General features: G+C 42.7%; 1 protein-coding gene across 1 annotated transcript in view; it reads left to right on the top strand.

Annotated features, from left to right (window-relative positions):
- Window positions 1-20,156, top strand: part of kcnh5b (potassium voltage-gated channel, subfamily H (eag-related), member 5b) — a 131,321-nt gene extending 111,165 nt beyond the window's left edge. The window contains exon 13 of the mRNA XM_070843043.1: window positions 19,059-20,156. Coding sequence (XP_070699144.1) covers window positions 19,059-20,156 — 1,098 coding nt within the window. The remainder of the gene's footprint in view (window positions 1-19,058) is intronic.
- Window positions 20,157-20,580: the final 424 nt, after the last annotated feature.

Raw genomic sequence — 20,580 nt, 5'->3', positions numbered from 1 at the left:
TAGCCACAATAAATGCCTTTATTGAATAAACAAACCAGGGGTGAACAAGTCTCCTTCTACAGCCGCCACACACATAAAAAACATCAATAATAACCTCATAAACTTACAATATTATTTAGGAAAATAGCAACATTTTACTCCCAAAATCCATCCTCCTCTCTTTCCTCAAAAACAGTTCACTTACTCTGTCGTACAGATTATCTGTGCGCTTCAGTTCCATCAAGAAGTCCTTTTCTATCCAATCAACGGGTCTGAACACGGTGACGTAGCCGTACGCCTGCTAGAGGGTCCTGGTGACACCAACTCAACATCTGATCGCTTGAAGCAACAGTTTCATCAACATTTATTTTGTGTTAGAGGGCCTGCAGAACGGACTGTGAAGGCCTTCAGGCAGACTTCTTTGACTTTGACCCTGCCTGGCAACAAATGATGGCTGAAATGTGATTGGTTAAATGCTTTAATATGAAAATACACGTGTGGAAGCAGCACAACCATCTTAAAACTATGAAAGGAAGCAGACAGACCATTTGGAATTATCAGTTTGTGATTCAGATATTTTTTTAGGCCAGCAGAGAAGGCCTTGCAGGCCCTGACGACCCACCACTGACAAAGACACATTGTCTTATTTCAGACACCAGCAGGGTTTATTGATGAATAGCACAGAGAAAATGGAACAAGATGCAACAAACAGGGAATCTGAGGAAATAAAGCAGCTTTGTCACAAGGTGGAGTTTTGTAATCGCTCACCTGAAGGCTTGAAAGGAAACAAAAATCACCCTGATCTCATGACGTCAAACAATAAAAGTCGAATCAAATCATTTGATCTCTGCCAATTCTGCTCTCACGTGTCTCCACCTCAGAAGGGCCAAGACGCCACCTGCCAGTCTTTTACCTGCAGAGAGATTCTTAGTCTTAAATTGACCCACAAAGCTGAAACAAAGAGAAGCAGTAGACTCGGCTGACATGTTTCAACCTGGAGTGAGTCAGGACCTGATCAGGAGCGAACCGTAAAACACGTGCATCATTTGTTTTTTGTTCTACTTCCTTATTTTCAGCCGTCTAGTGCTCAGAAAATGACCCTATTGTTACATTAAGAGTGAAATTGGCTGCATAAAAAGCCGCTGATCCAGTCTGTTACCTCCATCCCCTCTGCAGCTCAGCATTGTTCTCGGTGTCGAGTGTTTCTGAGGAGGCCGGATTCTTAATAATGAATAAACTCGAGTGTGTGTGCACAGGAGTGTGTCTCGCAGTAAAATTGCTGTGGGCGCATTTGTGCATTCAGTGTGTGTGTGTGTGTGTGTGTGTGTGTGTTGATGTAAGATGAAGGACAGGGTTATGGGTAAAGTGTTTGTGTGTGAGTGCAGCTGTGTTATTAAGACGATGGTGAGGAGCTCCTTTAGATGAAGAGTTCAACAGTGATTTGTAACCATTTTCTGCCTCTTATCTCGTTTTAAAGGGCAGTTACAAACAACATATTTTGTCATTTAAGTTGGAGCACTTGTTGATTTGTTAGGATGGCTCAGTTTCCATGTATAGACTTAGCTATGCTTTTATATTTACCTGTCCAATTATGGGCGTTGAATCTCAGGAAATGCTGCCCTGAAATGTTCAGTTAACAAAATTATGTAGAAAAAAAGAGATTCTTTTCTTTTTTTCTTTGGTTACGTGTCGTTTTCTGACTGCACTGTATTAATCTTACAATTTACTACAAGACTTTTTAAGTAATTCAATATGCGTGTAAATCCGTTCAATAAAGGATCCACTGGACTGAACTGGTGAATCAGACTGAAATTGGAAAATCCAGGTGCAGGTGCAGCCTCAGCACGTACAGTAAACACTGCAGTGTCTCTGTGTGTGCGCCTAAACGAATGTGAGCCTTCAAGCGTGTCAGAGCCTTATATGTGTCTTTGTATGTGCCTGTAAGGGAGCATATCTGTGTGTGTGTGTGTGTGTGTGTGTGCACATTAGCCGTGTGTGTTTGCAGTGTGGTCGGCTGCAGGGAGACGCTAGGAGCATTAGCGACAAGGTGCAGCAGAGAGGAGAACAAGTCATCCATGCACGCAGTCTCATTTTCTTCTTCTGCTCCCTGGTCTGGTAAATAATGAATTGCTAAAGTTAAGAGGAAAAAGTAACCCATTTTTTCCGCTTGTGTTTGTCTCCCCGGAGAAGTCAGAGCTGCATTAAAGAAAGACAAGGGAGGGTTTTCTCTGCGGACCAGTTGCCAGAAAAGAGAAAAACTAACATGCTCTTAAAAGAAGTGGACACAGCTGAGTCCACATGTTCTTCTTTTTTTTATTATAATGCTGCACTGATATAGGCCAGTAAAGGTGTGTGTGTGTGTGTGTGCGAGTGCCAGAACAATCAGCTGATTGAGGAAGCAGTCGATCGATCCAGTGAAACAGCGGCTGGTCTGACACAGTAACGTCGGTGACCTCTGAAGCACGTTCGTCGTTATTTCTGAAGCGTTGTTAAATCTACATACGGCTGTGCAGTAGTTTAAATCATTTACAGGCTCTCTGTTGTCTAAGTAGTGAACATGAATGTACTTGTGATTCCACATGAGAAACATATTCTTTAATTATTGATATTGATATTATTATTGCTGTATACACACACATACAGTGAATACGTCATTAACAAGTGTTAACATGTGACTGTGTGTGTGTGTGTGTGTTTATTACTGTGTGTTTCAGAGTTATTTTTAGTTGCTGTGTGTGTGTATATATTCCCTTTGAGTTTGTTACCCTGTGGTGACTGTGTGTGTGTGTGTGTGTGTGTGTGTGTGTGTGTGTGTGTGTGTGTGTGTGTGTGTGTGTGTGTGTGTGAGTGGGAGGCAGGGAGATGACAGGCAGGATTACCTGGGGAGACCCCCCGTCACCCTGCTCTCCCCCCTCAGGTCCCTCAGGCCCATTTGTGATGTGCCATGGGGGCAGAGAAACTGAGAGCTGTGAAAACAAGCCACATGTACACGTGTGTGTGTGTGTGTGTGTGTGTGTGTGTGTGTGTGTGTGTGTGTGTGTGTGTGTGTGTGTGTGTGTGTGTGTGTGTGTGTGTGTGTGTGTGTGTGTGTGTGTGTGTGTGTGTGTGTGTGTAGGTCCATTTCTGTGATGATTACAAATTCTCATTACACGTGTCCTATTATACAGCCTTCAGAGAGCTACTGTGCTTAACCAGTTTTAGTTTTTGAGGCAATATAGCGATATTATACATTTGAACATACCATATATATTTATATTATTAAATAATTTCTGTTTCTGACAATAGATGAGGCACGACGGACACAGTGACTGTAAGTGATGACATAAACCCAAAAGTTTAATCTCTCTTTGCCAGAACTTTGATCTGCTGTCCTCACATTCAGTCTGCAAACATTTCTATATGAAGAATTTATTTTTGGTGATCCACCTCAGGCCTCTGTGGAGCAGTGCAGATAGACTGACTGCAATCTAAATCTAGATGATATATTCATATACGCTTTTATAGATTCACCTGCAGGTGACTCTCAAACGGCTTCTCAATGTGTCCCTACTACAGCTGCTGTTGTGGTGAAGTCTATTTTACCGACCTTGTCTCCTAAAGATTACGTTTAGAATCTAATACACTGTGGTGCCGGTAATCGCTCCTGGCTTCATGTCCCCAAGTAATTCATTCGTTTATTCAATGTGAATGAAGTGCTACTGTACGATGGGTCACGGGGGGGGGGGTCGGGTTGGATTTGGCACTTTGTGTTTAAAGTCTCTGCCGACAAACACTTCCTTAACCTTAACTGTTTTTAGTGTCTAATTATGACCATGAAGACTGTTTAAGTGGATATTGTAATTCAAAAATCAGATGTTTTGATGTAAAACAATAGAACTATGATCTCCTCACTGTGCCAGCTGATTCCCTGGTTTTCCATTTTACACATTTGTTGCTGCAAATTGATGGTGTATTAATATGTTTTTATAAGTCTGAGGGAAACGTGCAGCTCACATGATAGAAATATGAGGCCCTAAATGTTTCAAATACAGGATGAGGATATGAAGCTGCAGTAAGCTCTGGGCTTGGTGTTTGTGTTTTCCTCACATTCATTAGAAACCACACAGCCTCAGAAAGTCCCCTTTCCTTTTTAAAAGTCAGGAGATACTCTTCTTACAGTCTTGTTTCCTGCCCAACAGTCTCTATCACTGCTTCTATTTTTAGAAGCTTCGTGGTAGGAGCGACTGCAGCGTCTGCCAGAACAGAGCTGTAACGCACCGCCCTCACCGCCGCTTCCCGTCACTCACGCTTATCGTTATTTCATTTCTCATTCACCAAGGATCGCAGTCGATAGGCAGATCCTGCACATGTGAGGCTGCGGTCGAGTTTAGATCCTTTTATTTAGTCCAGCTATCGTTGTGTGAGCCAAGTGAGCGTCGATCCATCACTCTGACTGCTGTGTGTGTGTGTGTGTGTGTGTGAGAACTACAACTCAACAAAAAGAATTTAATCAAGCGCAGGTCTGAGTGCGCCCACACACACAAATCGTGTTATATGTTGACACACACACACACACACACACACACACAATTTCTCCTCCAGCATGCAGGATTAAACTTCCCACACCAACACCGTCTCTGAGGTATTACTCAACTTCCACCTGTCATGGCGACGCCCTCGCGGCCTCGGGGGACCGCTACAACGTGGTCCTTTGACAGGAAAACTATGTATTCTGTATGAAGACATGTAACGGGGAGCCCTGTGGGCCAACATGACCACAGCGACCCCAGCGTGGATCTGGATGGAGACCTCCGCTGCATGTCATCCCCCTCTCCCTCTTTCTATCCATATTTATACTTATAAGTCTATTTTACATCGATGAATAGTGTTGGCTGTCAGCTCTGATCATTTGGTCGTGTTTTTTAAGTGTACGGATGTGCCACATAAAGCACAGGCTGATGTCTAAACGTCCTTTCCAAATAGAGCTATAAACACAGGTTCTTTAAATCCCAAAGTGATGATTGTGGGAATCAAACTAGAGCTTATTGAGCCTTAACACTGGAAATATTGATAAGATAAAGATTTAGTGCTGGATGTGAAAACCACAGCAGTAAAAAGATGATGATCTTTCCAATCACAGTTCGCACACTAGCACTCTTCCTCCACAGACTTCTACATACAGATGGATTACATGACAGCTCCCCTAAAGAGAAGCCAAAACACCTGGATCGCCCCCCCGGTGGCTGGTTGTTCGAGCAGCATGGATGAAATAAATACACAGTAGGGAAAAAGTACTAACACTCGAGGAAGGACTATAAACATCGATGTGCAAATGTAGAATCATTAGCAGGACAGGGTGCAAGGAAAGAGTTTTAGCTTTGGGCAGGAATGATTTCCTGTATCTGTCCTTGTGCACCAGTCTATTGGAGAAGGAGCTCCGCCGTCTGTGGAGGTCAGGGTCGTCCATGATGGTTAAGACTTTGTTCAGAGTCCTCCTCTCTGCTGCCTCAGTAAATGAGTCCAGTAAGGTGAGAATTAAGCCCATCCATCCATCCATCCATCCATCCATCCATCCATCCATCCATCTATCTTCTACAGCGCTCATCCTTTAGGGTCGCGGGGGAGCTGGAGCCGATCCCAGCTGACTTTTGGCCGAGAGGCGGGGTACGTCCTGGACTGGCTGCCAATTAATCACAGTGCCGACACGTAGAGACAGACAGATAGACATTCACGCTCACTCTCACACCTACGGGGCAATTTAGAGTCACCAATTAGCCCGCATGTCTTTGGACTGTGGCAGGAAGCCGGAGAGAACCCACGCAATCACAGCGAGAACATGCAAACTCCACACAGAAGGTTCTTTCTTTCCAAAGTAGCAGACTGGACATGGACCAAACTAAAAAAAAAAACATATCCACGATAGTTTGGCTTCATCCTTGTGCAGTAGGAGGAAGTGGAGCGGCGTTGTCCATCTTTATTTACAGCCTGTGTCTCCCTCCTGTAGCTTTGACCTGCATGTCATTCCTTATTCCCTCTTCAGCCTGGCAGTGAAAGGAGCACATGTACATTGGTACACCAGCTGGTTGTTTTAGGCACTCGGACCTTTTGGCTGAGGGGAGATAAAGATGTTTTTGATGGTTAAAAAACACCAGCATTGATTGACAACAGCCATCTCCTGAATCACACGCGTTGATATTCCCAACCATCTACCTAACAGGTGTTGTTGCTCTACAACACCTTCAGTCTCCTTCTGCTTTTGTGTCTGACAGTAAAAGTTAAACAAGAGTTGTGATACTCAGATCAGAGATATAAACAACCCTAAATCATGTGTGCCCACGCCTTTACCTGCCTACCTGCCTCGGCCCCCTCAGATTTGTTCACTGACTTCATAAACTGCCTGTAACTGCATTTGGATCCTCTTTCCTGTCGCCTGTTATTGGAGCTGTTAAACTTCGACTCCCTGCTCCTGCAAGCCCTTTTTTTTTTAAAATTTATTATTGTATAGTTGCAGCTAATGTGGGATAAAAGCAGGAGCGCATCCACTGCGGTTAGATCATGTTTTATTGCTCTGAGTACTTTGTATAATTCACACCGGTTGACGGACTGCTGGTTGGCAGCTGCAGATGGGAGTCTTTGGATGAGTTTCAGTGTGCTGAGCTGGCTTTGGATTCATGCAGTGGAACTGCTGCTAATTATTATATAAATTCAATTTACATCAGAGCTGCAGAGTAAGGTGAATTAACACAGCTTTTGAATCGCATCTTCGTCATGATGAGCCAGATAGGAATAAGACAAACACACACACACACCTGGCCTTCATTCCAACTTAAGGGTGTATGTGTGCACAAAGCATGCACTGCACCAACACTTAGCTAACTGGAGGAGAGATGTGTCTTCCTAACATTCAAAAACAAGCATGTGGAGGTTTTGCAGGATCCTTTTTCACTTTTTTCCTCCTTTCCTCTTTCCCTTCTGTACTTTCGGGGGCAGCGAAGACACACTTTTTTAGCAAACAGTTACTTATTACTTATTTACACACCGAGCAGTTACAGAATAACAGTTAATTTGGAGTCATGTGTCCACCTAATAAATGTAAATCTAATATTCTCTCTATTTTTGCTCCGGTTTTGGTCCCCACCAACTCCTGGGGGGAAATATCTGGCTCTTTAGCTGCTAACGCTCCACTGTATTCACCAGCTAGTCTGACTATGCCTGTCTGCTGTTTGCTAAGCACTCAATACTAAATAGTGAAGCATAAATGACTTTACAAATGCTGTTGTTTCCTGTAAAGTCCTCGTCTATGTTCAGGATCCTGCCACTGATGCTGAGAACTACCACACAGAGAGTATTTCATGGCTTTAGCTGAAAATATCTTGATCATAAATTGAATCATGGTTTGATTTGAGGATTATAACTTTAAACTAATCAAAGTCCAACTTCAGACCTGCAGACCTCCTGTTTAACCCCATTTCACTCCAGGACAGCAGATTTCCTCCTTATCCTCTGCTTTAAGCTCAAAACTCATTTCATGAAGAAGTATTTCTTGTCCCCGTCAGTGTCCCTTTCTGCTCGATCTTCCTCCTACATTTGCTGTAATATCGACTCAAAAGGGGAAAGTAAATGTTTCTTCTGCTGCGCTGAAGTTCTGAGCTTAAATTGTCTTCTAAATTTATAGATTTGTTGATCAAAAAGAGCGTTTAATGTTGCAAAAGTAATGTTTTAGACAATGCTGAATATGTTTCTTAAAGTAATTTACTGTTTATTAGTATTTCTTCTTCATACTGAAGAATTCAAACTAAAAAAGTAATTTGATTTAGTATCAAGTAAGAAATGAAAAGTGAAAAATTAAAGTAAATGTTGAATTAATGAAGAGTCCATTTAAATTTTCCTCCTTATCGATTTTCTGTATTTAGAAGCGTGTAATAACTCATAACTGTTACTCACTTATCTGGTTCAGTTCTCAGCCTCCAATCTAAAGTTCTATGACTTCCTGAGACCTCTGCCGTCATCCGTTCAGTCTTCACAAACCTCTGAGCTTTTGAGCAATTGCTTTTTTTTTTTTCTTCTCATGATTAATTCCATCATGGTAGAAAATGAGTAAAATGAAAACAGCTTTTCAACTTTTCCCCCCACTAGTGTTTTCAACTGATGTTATTGTTGCGAAGACAACCAGCTTGTTTTTCCAATTAGTCTTGATAGTAAAACATGTGGTGGTGTTAATAAGGAGGCAGGTTGTTACTTCCTGATCGAGTAGAAAGGACCTCAGCTGAATTCACTCTTGTTTTACCTCAGTTTTTATTGCTTTTATTTGCCTCCTCTGTCAACAGGGTTCCCATAGATAGCTACCGATGGCTACCGGGAAAAACAAAAGCACCATCTTCTTCCTGTTTTAGTTGCACAATCGTTGATGCACTTCCTTTGTGGAGTAAATCCAGCCTTTATTTGCTGTCGTACCCAGCAGCAGACAGACTTGCATAGTGAAAGCGAGGTTTATCTAATCTAATCTAATCTAATCTAATCTTAATGCCGATATTGTCATAATTCTACAGCCATCAACATTTATTTATTAGTTAAAGTAACAAAGTTGCTGCATTTATTTTAAAACTCATTATCATTCAGCTGTTTTGTTCAGGACATAACACAGTTGTATATATCTTGTTCAAATTCTGTGTCTTGTGTATTATATAACAAAAGTTAGCACCACTTCTATTTGTTGAATACAATCTCCCCTCAAGATGTTATGTATTGATTTATTTTTGGTCAAACTACTACTTTTAAGGTCAAGACTGAACTTTCATGCTCGACAGTGGAAGCTCAGATAATTAAACAAAAACTTGAGAATAAAATCAAAACAAAGCAATTTTACCTAAAGGTCCACTCCCTGTGTGGTCTGGAGTTATTGATAGGATTTTATTATTATTTAATTTAACCCAAACCATACTTCTTTCCTAAACCTAACCAATCTGCTATCATTGGACAATGGTAACTTATGTCATGTATGTAACATAACTTATTGAATTGCTTGTGGCTGGTCCCCATCTTTCTTATACAGGAAATGATCATATATATCATTTAGGAAGCTGTTTGAAATCAACTCATTATGAAAGTTGAAGTTGGAAATGAAGTTCACACAAACAAAACTCACCTCAATGCAGATTTTTTTGTGAAAGTTAGTTTTGTTAAAGTTAAACTGGTCTTGTTTCTTATGCTGGCAGTCTTTGATCTTAAATGTATTGGTAAATTTAATCCAAATAACAGTTCAGAAAGTCATTTCCACACCAGCTGCTTGCTGGTGTGAAGCCTCAGCGGAGTTGAAGTGTGTGTCAGGTCTTCTCCGCTCTGTCGCTCTGTGTTCTTTGCTGGTTTATCTGAATGTGACCTGTTACACAAACAAGTCACGCTCCTCTCTAATGGGCTCCTCTGTCATCCCTGCACGCCGCCACGATGCTCTCTCACCTCATTCACACACAGCCGCTTCCTGCCGGATGATTACAGTGATGAATGAGAGAGGGAGAGCGCCGCGTGACCGCCGACAGCTCTGCATAAACAACAAACCATCAGCGGTAAAAAAAAAAAAAGAGGCTGATTTCCTCCTCGACGGTACAGTGAGAGTGACATCAGCTGAGAGAGAAACTCAGTGAGAAAGAAGCTGGAGGTACTCACGACCCACAATGCTTTGCAGTGAATTCCTTGATATTGAGTTTAGTAGATAAGGAGGCAGAAATCATCCACTCTGATCATTTACATGCACTCATTTGCTTCCTCTCTCTCCTCCCTCGTTACTGCTTAGCTTCCCTCTCTCTTCTTTTCTGTTCTGTTTGTCTGTTTCTTTAGACCACACCTTATTATTATTAATGAATATATTGATTAATAGGACTCCACTTCTTTAAAAGAGCCTCTCATCAAATGATCAATTTGGAGTTGTGATTAATAATTAACTTTATAACAACAACCAAAAGTAAAATATCGATAGCTAGTTGAAGGATTTGGGAGTTCTTGGTCACTCTTATACAACATTATAAAGGACAGTATTAAAACATTTATTAAAGCAGAGCAAAAGTCAAAGTCAAAGTCAAAGGTCTACATGACTGTGCAGGATGAAGGTACCAGGTTCAGCTCGGCGCTAACTTACCTGTGTTTGCTTGGGCTCAAACTTCTAAATGAATGAATAGAAGTTTTGTGGGATCTCTAAAATAGTTTTCTTCGTATCAGCACTGTAAACTTGATTTTGACTTCAGTAAGAGCAGCACTGGAAATGTGAGTGATTGTGCAAACTAGAAATATATTATAGTTGTAGTAACATCTAAACCTGCTATGAGGAGTTTTTAATTGGTTATGAGACACTCTCCATGTAATTACGTCTCTGTTTGACCTACATAAGCAAACGAGACCATCAGTGAGGAGATCTGCTACAGTGGCTGTTTCTGCTTTGTAACTCTAAATGCCTCCCATGGGGGCTGATACTAAGAAAAACCTTTTACCACGACTCCCCTCGCTCTCCTCCCCGTCCTCCTGGGGCCGTCACACTGGTCTGGCAGGGCGGTTTAGGGGGGATGCCGTGGGCAGTGATCATCTGAAGGTCGGCTGCTCTTAATCCAAACCCCATGTCTAATTTCACAATGTGTATTTCCACTTTTTTATGGTGTTTTAGGTGCTCAAAGTCAGTCTTCAGTCCAGGAAACACTACTCTACAACACTGCAACTCTGCGTCCACTGTATTTAAACCAATCCTTTTTCCATGAAAACTTAAAAAGCTATTTGAAAGAAATCTATTTTTATCTCAGATTTCAAATCTCTAGCGATAAAGCTGGTTTAAATATAAACTGTTTCAGCCCCGTTAACATGCACAACAGATAGTACACTCTACTGTACAGTGCTGTATATTCTACTGTTAATATTACACAATATTTCCTCTCCCACACTTTCTTTCTTCTCACTTTCTCTCTGTTAGATTTGCAGTGTATCATGTTTTATTATTTTATCCCCCCACCCCCTCCTCTAGTCAGAATCTCATGGCCTGGCTGAAATGAAGACATTACTCAGCCCAACCAGCATCTCTCTGTGAAACCCTAAATAAACCCTGACACTCTCCTTCTGCTCCGCTCTTGAATATTTAAACAGGGCTGACATGCATTCGGGTGGCTCATAAACATAACGTTGCATTTGTTCTGTCTCTACTTGGTGTGCTCATTAAGGGGGAAGGGCTTTATAGACGCTGAAACCCAGTTTATGTTTGAACTATCTTTATCACGAGCGCTTTGAAGTTTGAGATAAAAATAGATTTTTGGTGCCTCGATGTTTCGAGCGCCGCTGCGCCCACAGCTGTCTGAAGCTGAAAGAGCACAAAACACAAGTGTGTGCATGCTTCTGTCTCTGTTTTAGGGGAGTAGATTCAATCACTTGTCTTCTTACATAACTGATGAGGCAGAACATCTCCCACTACAAAGCAGAAGAGCGTGCATGACCACAGAATGCCACCACTCCCTGTAGCTGTAGCCGCGGTACTACAGTCAGCTCAACGTCGCAGTTTATTCAATCTTAAATGAGATTGATGAGTGACGTAACTGCATATTTATCAGGAGTATGATTGGCTGAATGTCCAGTAGTGAGTAGAGGGTAACTCTGGTATTTTTAAACCTGGCAGATTCAAGTGAATGAGCTGCAAACGGGCTACAATCGCTGTAAGTACGTCCTCCACTGACGGGCTCAGACTGCTACTTGGAGTGTCTGACAACATTACTGAAAGGGTCCCTACAGAGACAGACCTCTAAGATCCTTTTGATTTAGCCTCAAGCAGCCGGAATATCACTTGGTCCAAAGCCGCCAGACAGAAATTTACTTCAGAAAAGTTGTGAAGAACTTGTTGTTTTTGGTTTCCTGTTGTAATTCTGGTATTTTTCCTCATATGCTTTATCACACAACAGAACTGTACTCTGCAGCGTCGCTCCTGCTGGCTGTTTTTAGCTTACGATTGGTCTGATAAACATTTAAAAGACACCTGAGCCCTGATATCACACCCAGTGTCATGGTTGAGTCCAAAGGAAACTTTGTAGAACAGAAGCATGATGCAGCACGAGGTAACGCAGCCCTCTAAACACAAACCTTTCAGTCCCTTGGTAGTTTCTTGTCGCCTTATAAACCTTAAACTCATCATTAGTAAGTCATAATCTCACCTGCCCCCACCCAGTCATGCCTTGCATCATTTCTATGAAACACTTTTTTATTTCCTGTAAACTGTGTGCCTTAATATGTCTGAATCAAGGCTCCTCTTTCATTAATGGAAGACATCGATCAGGTATTTCAAGAGCCAGAAGAGCAGCATCACTTTCTGACGATGACTTGATTCTAAGTGGCCCCCGGTTCTCCAGAAATGTTTTATTAGATTTATGTGTCAACTTGGCTCCGGATGTAAAGAGGAGGACACGCTGGATCTTTGCCGTAATTATCTGTCACAGTCCTTTCACCTCTGCAGTCACATAGAAGTTCATTTTAAATTCATATATCACAAATATTTCAATGTGCATGCATTGTCCTGTAGGGAGAAGTTAATGCATCTCCAGTTTTTCCAAACTGCCTCTAATAGGTTTCCCAGCTGGCTCAGTAAGAGGGAAGCAACTCCCTTCTCTGCCTTTAAATCACAGCTGCTCATAGTTTGAAAACCCTGGACTCTTCACACCAGGAGAACCGCTGGTTTGTGTCCCATCAGCTGATTCATTAGTTTCACCTGGTATCTCAGATGTAAATCGGCCCCTAATTAGACGTCTGGAGTAAAAACTAATAGCTGAGTTCTGTGTTTTTTGGCCTGCTGTGATGATGTGCGTGTAAATTGTGTTTAATTTAATGAATTAGATGTTAATTAAATCAATAAATCTACAACACAAATTCCCCCAAAGTACAAAGGTTCAGCTCCTTTGAGAGATGCTGTAAAAGTAACATACAAAGACGATCAAGACTTGAATATTTGTGGGATAGAGAGGTCACATCAGACCAGGGCATACCTTTTCAATCTGTTCAACACAATGTTTAAAATAATGGTACACAAAAGAAGAATATACAACAAAATAAGCCGAAATAACAGCAAAAAGATGTTACCAGAGAGAGAGAATACATTATAGAAGTGATGAGATGCGTCAGAAATAGCTTAACACCAGTTCCTCCAGAATGAGAAGAAAAGAAAAGACCTTCATGACACATTAACTTGATGTGAAATGATTCTGTGCATACGGCGCTATGAGTGCCTACAGATACATATTGTTTATACAATATGCATGAAAAAGAAATGCCATCTGCACTGAGTCGGGCTAATTTGACTGTTTAATGGGCAGAAGATGTCCCGGTTTTATCAGTAAATTGACTGAGACAAAAAGTGTCATCAGCTCCTCGAGGATAATGAGCTGCTCGGATGTAAAGTTCATCCCCAAACAAAAGTAATAAATTGGTTACTCGTTAGTGGATTTATAAACTGATCATGTCAGAGGAGCACTGCAGTTCTTCTCCAGTGTGACCTGCTTTATCAGTGCACACTGAAAATGGGCTTTTTATTAAACGTGATGTTGGTTGCCAATGGTTACTGGTAACCGTGTTTACCAGACAGTGTTTTTATTTTCAGCGCTCTTTTCGAAGGCTTGTTCACGTAGGTTATGTACGTCTCTTATACATGATGGTGCATGTTGACTATTGACACAGTTTAATCTGTGGCCACATTAGAGGATCAGCTGCAGTTAAATGCACTTAAATGATAAACCAGGAGGTTTGGGGGCGCTGAATTTGACCCTTAAGGATAAGATGGATGGAAGGATGGATGGAGGACACTTAATGTCATGACACAGCTATCAAGTAAAGTTAAACTTTTCCTCTCACATTTATTTCCGTCTCCAGTAGAGGTGCCTCTTCACCAATGCAGCTTTTGACTCACCCAGGTCAGGAGGAGGGACGTAAAAAACATCAAAATTTTAGCAGGAGCTCCAAAGAAACGTGTTTTACATTCAAGTGTCAAAGACTTCTAGTGGCTAAAGTTATAATGATGGGACCAAAAGTGAAGGTCAGGTTATTATAGAGGTCCAAACGTCATCTTGAAGACCTTCGTTTCATTCTCTTTGGCAGCACCTGTGGTGATATGAGGTGATTGCAGATGTGTTTTTGGACCCCACTCTAACAGAGGTTGAAACAGTGTCATTAGATTAGATAGGCAGTAGATTTACCCATCATGCCTGCAGAGATTGTACAGAACAGCCACTTCATACAGAAGACATGGATGTATTATAACAATCATTCCTTTGTTACCTGGCTGATGGTAAACACGTCACTAACTAATGTTTTGGTACTACTGTGAATGTGAGGGCTTTCATTAGTGATCCACAAGCTCAGTCACCATTATGTCACTGACTTATCAGACTTCAAGATTCTAACTTTAACACAGAAGATCTCGTTTCGTTTTCTACCAAGAGTCAATGTTAACATTTTTATCTACATTCTTTTAAACCTGATAAACAACCTTTTCCTAAACCTAACCAAACCTTCACCATAGCATCACCAGTTTTAGACGACACGGACAAATGATCTCTATCTCGTCAGTTATAAACTCTGCACTTTGTTGTTAGGAGGACTTGTTGAGGATCCATAATGAGGCACAACATTATTCTACGGATGCATGAGACATTCCTGCATGAAGTGACATAGTAGTTGTCTTAAATGTTTTACCATGATCTCACTTTTGATTGCTTGATTTTTCTTCTCATGTCTTTATGATGGTTCAGTTTTTTTTTTTTTGTCATGTGTTATTTGTGTGGGTCTTCCTGTCGGGAGGGGGGGTAGCCAATCCCCTGCAGGCTCTGCATGCTAATTTCACCTTTCATTAGCATGTGCATCCTCAAATCTGCATATGGAGCTCTCAGGAGAACAGCGCAGAGGTGTCAGGGGAGAGTGGGGTGAACTATGAAAGGACCACACTGACTCATTGCACAGTAGCTCTTAGATACACAGCAGAAACCAGCCTCTGCACTTTAAAGCTGGTGATCACCACTGTCATAAGATTCATAATGTCAGTGTACAGTTGTACTGTAAGCGGCTCACCGGCGCTGAAACATGAGCCAGTTGCAGGGTTCATACCTGTGACCTTCTGGGACAGTTTGGCTAAGTGACACACACACTGTCTGGTATCTTTTAGACAAACGCTGCCCTCTTTGAAATGGCACATGTGCTTTGCTATTCTGCGACTGTATTTCATAAACAAACCTTGGAGGACGCAGGTGTGTCTGAGCTGGCGGGAAGCATCTGTTACATAACTGCTGCTTCCACTACGATGCAAATCTGTTTGTTTTTGTCTTTGGAGATGCACCAAAAACCGTCCAACAAAACACTCAGTCTGGCACTGCCTACTGTGCTCTCGTTGTTGACGTCTGAGTGGAATTCACTCCGGCAAAACGTTTAGCCTTTTATAGCTGCTAAATTATCTGCACAACAACTGTCTTCTCCTATTAATTAAGCTGCCATATGGTCTATTTGCCCAAATTAATTTCAGATATGCTGCAGGGACATTAAAAGCAATACAAAACATCAAAGTTTTCTCTTAAAGAGCCTTCAAATGATCGCATTGTTTAGAGAAACCTTATTAAAATCATTGCTAGTGTTTTTCCATGATCTGTTGTTTCCTTGTATTTTGTTTTCCAAAATACAAGTGATGCAGTGCAACTTTGATTATATTGTCTACTAATGAATTCATTATTATTATTGGGGTGTAGAATTGTATATTTTTTAAAACTGATCTCAGCAGCTGCTTCCAGAGCTTCAGTGTCTCCTGAAAATGATGTTGAGTCCCTAACAGAAGTCAGCCACTGTGAACACAAAGTCAGACTGTATTAAAAAAAAATGGCTCTCTGTCCGATTACCAGGCTCAGACTTGCCCCAACAGATCTGAGAGCAGCTCTGCTTGATTGATCTGCCTTTGGTTTGAACATCGTGAGTTATTCCATAGTCGGGACTGTAATGTTAAACCCAGTAAGGACAGCATGAACTGCAGACGTCTCTTATCTGCACAGTATTTGCTGTTGGCTACAACAGAGTATGCAGGCTTATCATTTTATATTAAAAAAGGATCCACAAAGGAATAACTTTAACAAAGATATAAAGTGCAAAGTTTGAAAAGATGTTGTGAAAAGAAGGTGCCATGTACAAGAAATCCATTGGTGGTGAATAGATGTTAGCCAGCATTTATAAAACCTCTCACAGAGGCAAATTACTCTCCAGAGCAAATCTAATACAAGTGGTTTCACTGCTGGAGATGAATAAACATTTTGATTAACATGAGGTCTGTACTTTGATTGAAGCAGGTTACGGCATGTATTCAGTGACTTGTACTGTAATCTCATCTCATAACTTGTTCAGATGCTAAAAAGGTTTTATGTCGTCCAAGTTCTTACAGCTGGTGATCTGATATGACTCATCTCTTCAGCCATAATGTCATCTTAAACTTTCAATTATACGTTTGAAGGGTTTGTAATGCTGCACAGATCAGATATTACACTTTATGATCTTTGTAGTAATCATACAGAGGCTCCTGCTTTCACTGTGTTGATAGGACAGCTGTTCAGCCGAGTGGCTCGTGAGGAGCCATTTATCCATCTCGCCTTTCTCTTCTGACTTCTCGCCCCTCAGACACTGACGGGAGGGAGCCATTCAGCAGCGTGGCCGCATGAGTCACGGTGACGGTCACTTTAGACTGAGAATGAGGCTGAATGTGTGAGCGCTGGTTGTTGCGGAGACAGAAGGAGGGAATAATTGGGTCAGCAGAAATTAGGCTGAATGTGAGAAATGAGTCAGGCCACTCCAACCCGATGCAGCGCGGTCAAAGCGCTCATCAAGCACAGCTTTAAGACGCGCAGCACTGCCAACCATCACTGCAATGCCAACCAATTTCCTTTAAAGTGTCTTAAAATTTCTGACTGGCAGCCAAAGTCTTTACAGCGATGAATCTGGCTAATTTATAGGGTGCCAAATGTATCACAAGAAGTTTCAGGAGGAGCATTTCTTTGCACTGATTATGTAAGGAGATCTTAGCCAGAGTCAAATCTCTCTATTTTCTTCTTGTCTCTGCACATTCATGAAGAGGAGTCAAACATTTCCACCTTAAGTGGATTTTTTTCTTTGTTTGCATCTGTTCATGTCTCCCCATCTCTGCAAGCTTTTGCACTCCGTCTGAAATAACTGTATAAGGTTTGCTTTGCAGGTCTATATCTCGCCAGTCTTGCCCTGTCAATCGTAATAAGTCGACCTTACTTTAACTTTGTGTAAGCATGTCACATCATGGTAATTAACTTGAGTATACTTAACTCAAAATAATTAATTATGTTGACCATAAAATCTGAGTTATGTTAAGTAACCAGCACTTCAGAAGGTCCAGAACAAGCAAGTTAGTGGTCCTGGGGTAGAGATTGTTTGATCAAAGGTTTCTAAAGGTTTGGGAAGAAGCCAGTGACACTAATAGAAATGCTGTGTTTGCCCAGTAAGGACAGGTCACCTTAATGACACCTGAGAGCACTGAGGACCATTTTTGACAGTGTGTGTGTGAAGTTCAGGTGTCCATAAGGTCCAGAAGGTGTGTAAGCCATCCTCACTGTCTTTGTCATGTGAATGTCACCCTATTTTAAGAGCAGGATGATGAGCTGTCCACTGGCCAGTTTCTGCTCCTATTACCAATAAAATGGACAGAATTGTCCCAAAACTAGTAAGAAGTGATAGGATTAAGCTGAATGTTTCTGTTAGCAGAGACCAGGCTGTGACAAAGACATGTGACAAAGCTTTAATGCTGGACTCAAACCCAGGATGCTGTGGTTTAACGGGTGTACCAGCTGAGCCAGGACAACCAGCTCGCTATTTTTAACCTGTGAAATGTTACTTACTGTCACACAATATGTCACAAGAATCAATATTTTGATGGAACTTACATTTCCTTCAGAAAATGTAGCTTTTCATTCCAATAAGTAATTAATAGAAAATACCACAACATCATCTGCATACTGATATTCATGGAGATTTTCAAATTCTACCCAAGTTGTTTTTAGCTGTACTGTGTGGGTGCACTTTTGACAGATGCATTTTGGTTCCTAACACAACAGGAAGGAACTGTAGTTGCTGAAGTCAATAGGAAGTGATCGGTACTTAATGGAGGTTCATCATATTTGATCACGACACATCAGCGTCATCGACTCAGCTGTGGCAGATTCCTGTCTTGACAGTGAGCTCATTGTCCTTTTCAGAGAGAGACAAGTAAAGAAAAGGGATCCACAGGCAATAACTTTTCAGTTAGTACACTCTCTTTCTCATAGTTAATTTAATTAAGTGTAAATCTTCCATGTTATGCCTCCAGGTAGCTGTGGAGATTTAAAATGATCGACAGGGCCTCCGTCTTTCCTTTATGTCTTCTCTTTTAGCCGAGAGCGGGAGTTTGCTTGGTTTGGCTCAGGATGTTCTCAGCAGCAGAGGTTGGATGAGCACGAACTATAAATGGAAGAAAGAGGGGAGTTTAGGGGGCAAAGGTGGCTGGTTGGGTAGATTATGGATGGACGGCAAGGTGTGCGACTCCCCTCCCTTCCCTCTCTAACTCAAAGATCGACTTATCTTGCCATCCATTGGGAGCATTATCATTTTAACTAAGAATAACACTTAAATCGTCAGTTGGATGGCTGGCTGCCTGCCTGGCAGGGATTTCTGTCATTCCCAATGTAATTAGTGTGTAAGGGGAGCCAGGAGAGAGTGGCGCCAGACCTAGTCTGAATAATACAGGGGGAGGTGTAGGAGCACTGATGGATAATTTAACACTGATCTCCAGAAGCCTGCTACACTTTGCAGTACCTGGGCTCACTGCAGAGAGAATGTGTCATGTGAATGTGCTCAGGTGGAAGATGTCGACAGGCTGACAGATTTCCATAATAATAAATCATTTTTTTCTCACTCTTGTAGAAAAGACCTTTATCTCCAATGATTAATGCGCGACGTTCAATGGGAATGCCAGAGACAGAATTCATATTATTCATAGTATTCATATGAAATGATAAGTGTTCTGATAAGTGCTATGTTGTTTTTTCTTTGTTCTTCCCCTGCAGATAATTTTCCGCAAGATCAGTGAGGTGAAGAAGGAGGAAGAGGAGAGGCAGCGAGCAAAGAACGAGGTGCAGCTCACCATCCCGCAGGACCATCCTGTCCGGAAGCTTTTCCAGAAGTTCAAGCAGCAGAAGGAGCTGCGCAACCAGGGAGCAGCAGCCGCCTCACAGCTGGACCTGGAGAAGAACCAGCTGCAGGTGGAGCAGCACCACCACCAGCACCTGCACCCCCACAGCCTGCAGCTGGGCCACTCCAGCCTGCAGCACTCCCTGCCGCTCAGCCTGCAGCGGCCCCACTCCTCCATGCAGAACGGAGCCCCGCCCAGCAGCAGCGTGCTGACCGTGTCTCAGGTCACGCCAATGCAAAGCTCCCTGGCGTACAGCCACCCCGCTGAGCCTCCCGTCAAGCAGAACAACTGCGATATCATGGAGCTGCAGCCCAGTTCTGCCGGAGGGGGAGGTGAGCAGACTGTCAGGCTCAAAGTCAGCACCAGCCCTGCGCTGGGGAAGCCAGCTGTCAAGGCCAGCGGCTGGATGCGCCTGAAAAACAACATGGCTCCAGTGGAGGCCAGGAAGGAGGGGCTGAACAACAACGTGAAGGCTGTTTCTGTGGAGATGCTCTCTCAGGAGGGCAAAGGTCAGGAAGCAGGAGGGGGTGGGGACGTAGAGGAGGGTGGGGTGTCCAGCAACAATCCCCTCCGTAAGACGGACTCCTGCGACAGCGGCATCACCAAGAGTGAGCTACGGATCGACCGGGCAGGGGAGGCACGGACCCCCGCTGCGGTCACCCCCCTCCTCCACAGCCCTCTCCCCGGAGGAGTGGGGTCCCCTCACCCTTTCTGCCCCATCCCGGAGCAGGCCCTGCAGGCCGCGCTGCACGAGACCCGGCTGGAGCTCCGGGGGGACATCCAGACTTTGGGAGGCCGTCTGGGCGCCCTGGAGAGCCAGGTAGCTGAAATTATTAAACTGCTGTCGGATAAGAAGCGGTCACCTACGAGGGCGCCTGCCTCCACCACACCCAAAACCAAAATACAACGCCAGGACATTTTCACAGTGTCCAGGCCTGTTTCTCCAGACTCAGAGAAGGACGACGGGCTCTGAAGGGAGCTTCACCAGTGGTGTAGAGAGTATACTGGAATAAACAGTGATCACATGGCACATTGTTCTACTACGATCGCGATTATCAGTTCAAGGTTACGCTCGTTTTTTGGCATCCTGCTGCACCACTGGTCCCAATCCTCCGAGATAACAAACTGGCTTCTTTAACATTTGCACACAGACGTTTGTCTCCAGGTCATGTGAGGGTCCCCCTTCCACAGTGACCTGGATCCAGTTTTTGTGATTGTACATACCTCTCTATGCATGTCCAGCTGGATTCTGGCCTGCCAAAGAAACAACTGAACGTACTTATTGCCTGTATAATATGCAGTTGACTGCATGCAAATTGAATTTAAAGAGAACTGACGTTTTATTGAGCTACACTGTACATATGAATATTTTTCATTGATAATTTACTATGTGGACA

Source organism: Pempheris klunzingeri, chromosome 13 (genome assembly GCF_042242105.1).
Source record: "Pempheris klunzingeri isolate RE-2024b chromosome 13, fPemKlu1.hap1, whole genome shotgun sequence".
In the NCBI taxonomy this organism is placed as follows: Eukaryota; Metazoa; Chordata; class Actinopteri; order Acropomatiformes; family Pempheridae; genus Pempheris; species Pempheris klunzingeri.
Note: the sequence above shows the minus strand (reverse complement) of the source record. Positions and strands in the feature narration are given on the sequence as shown.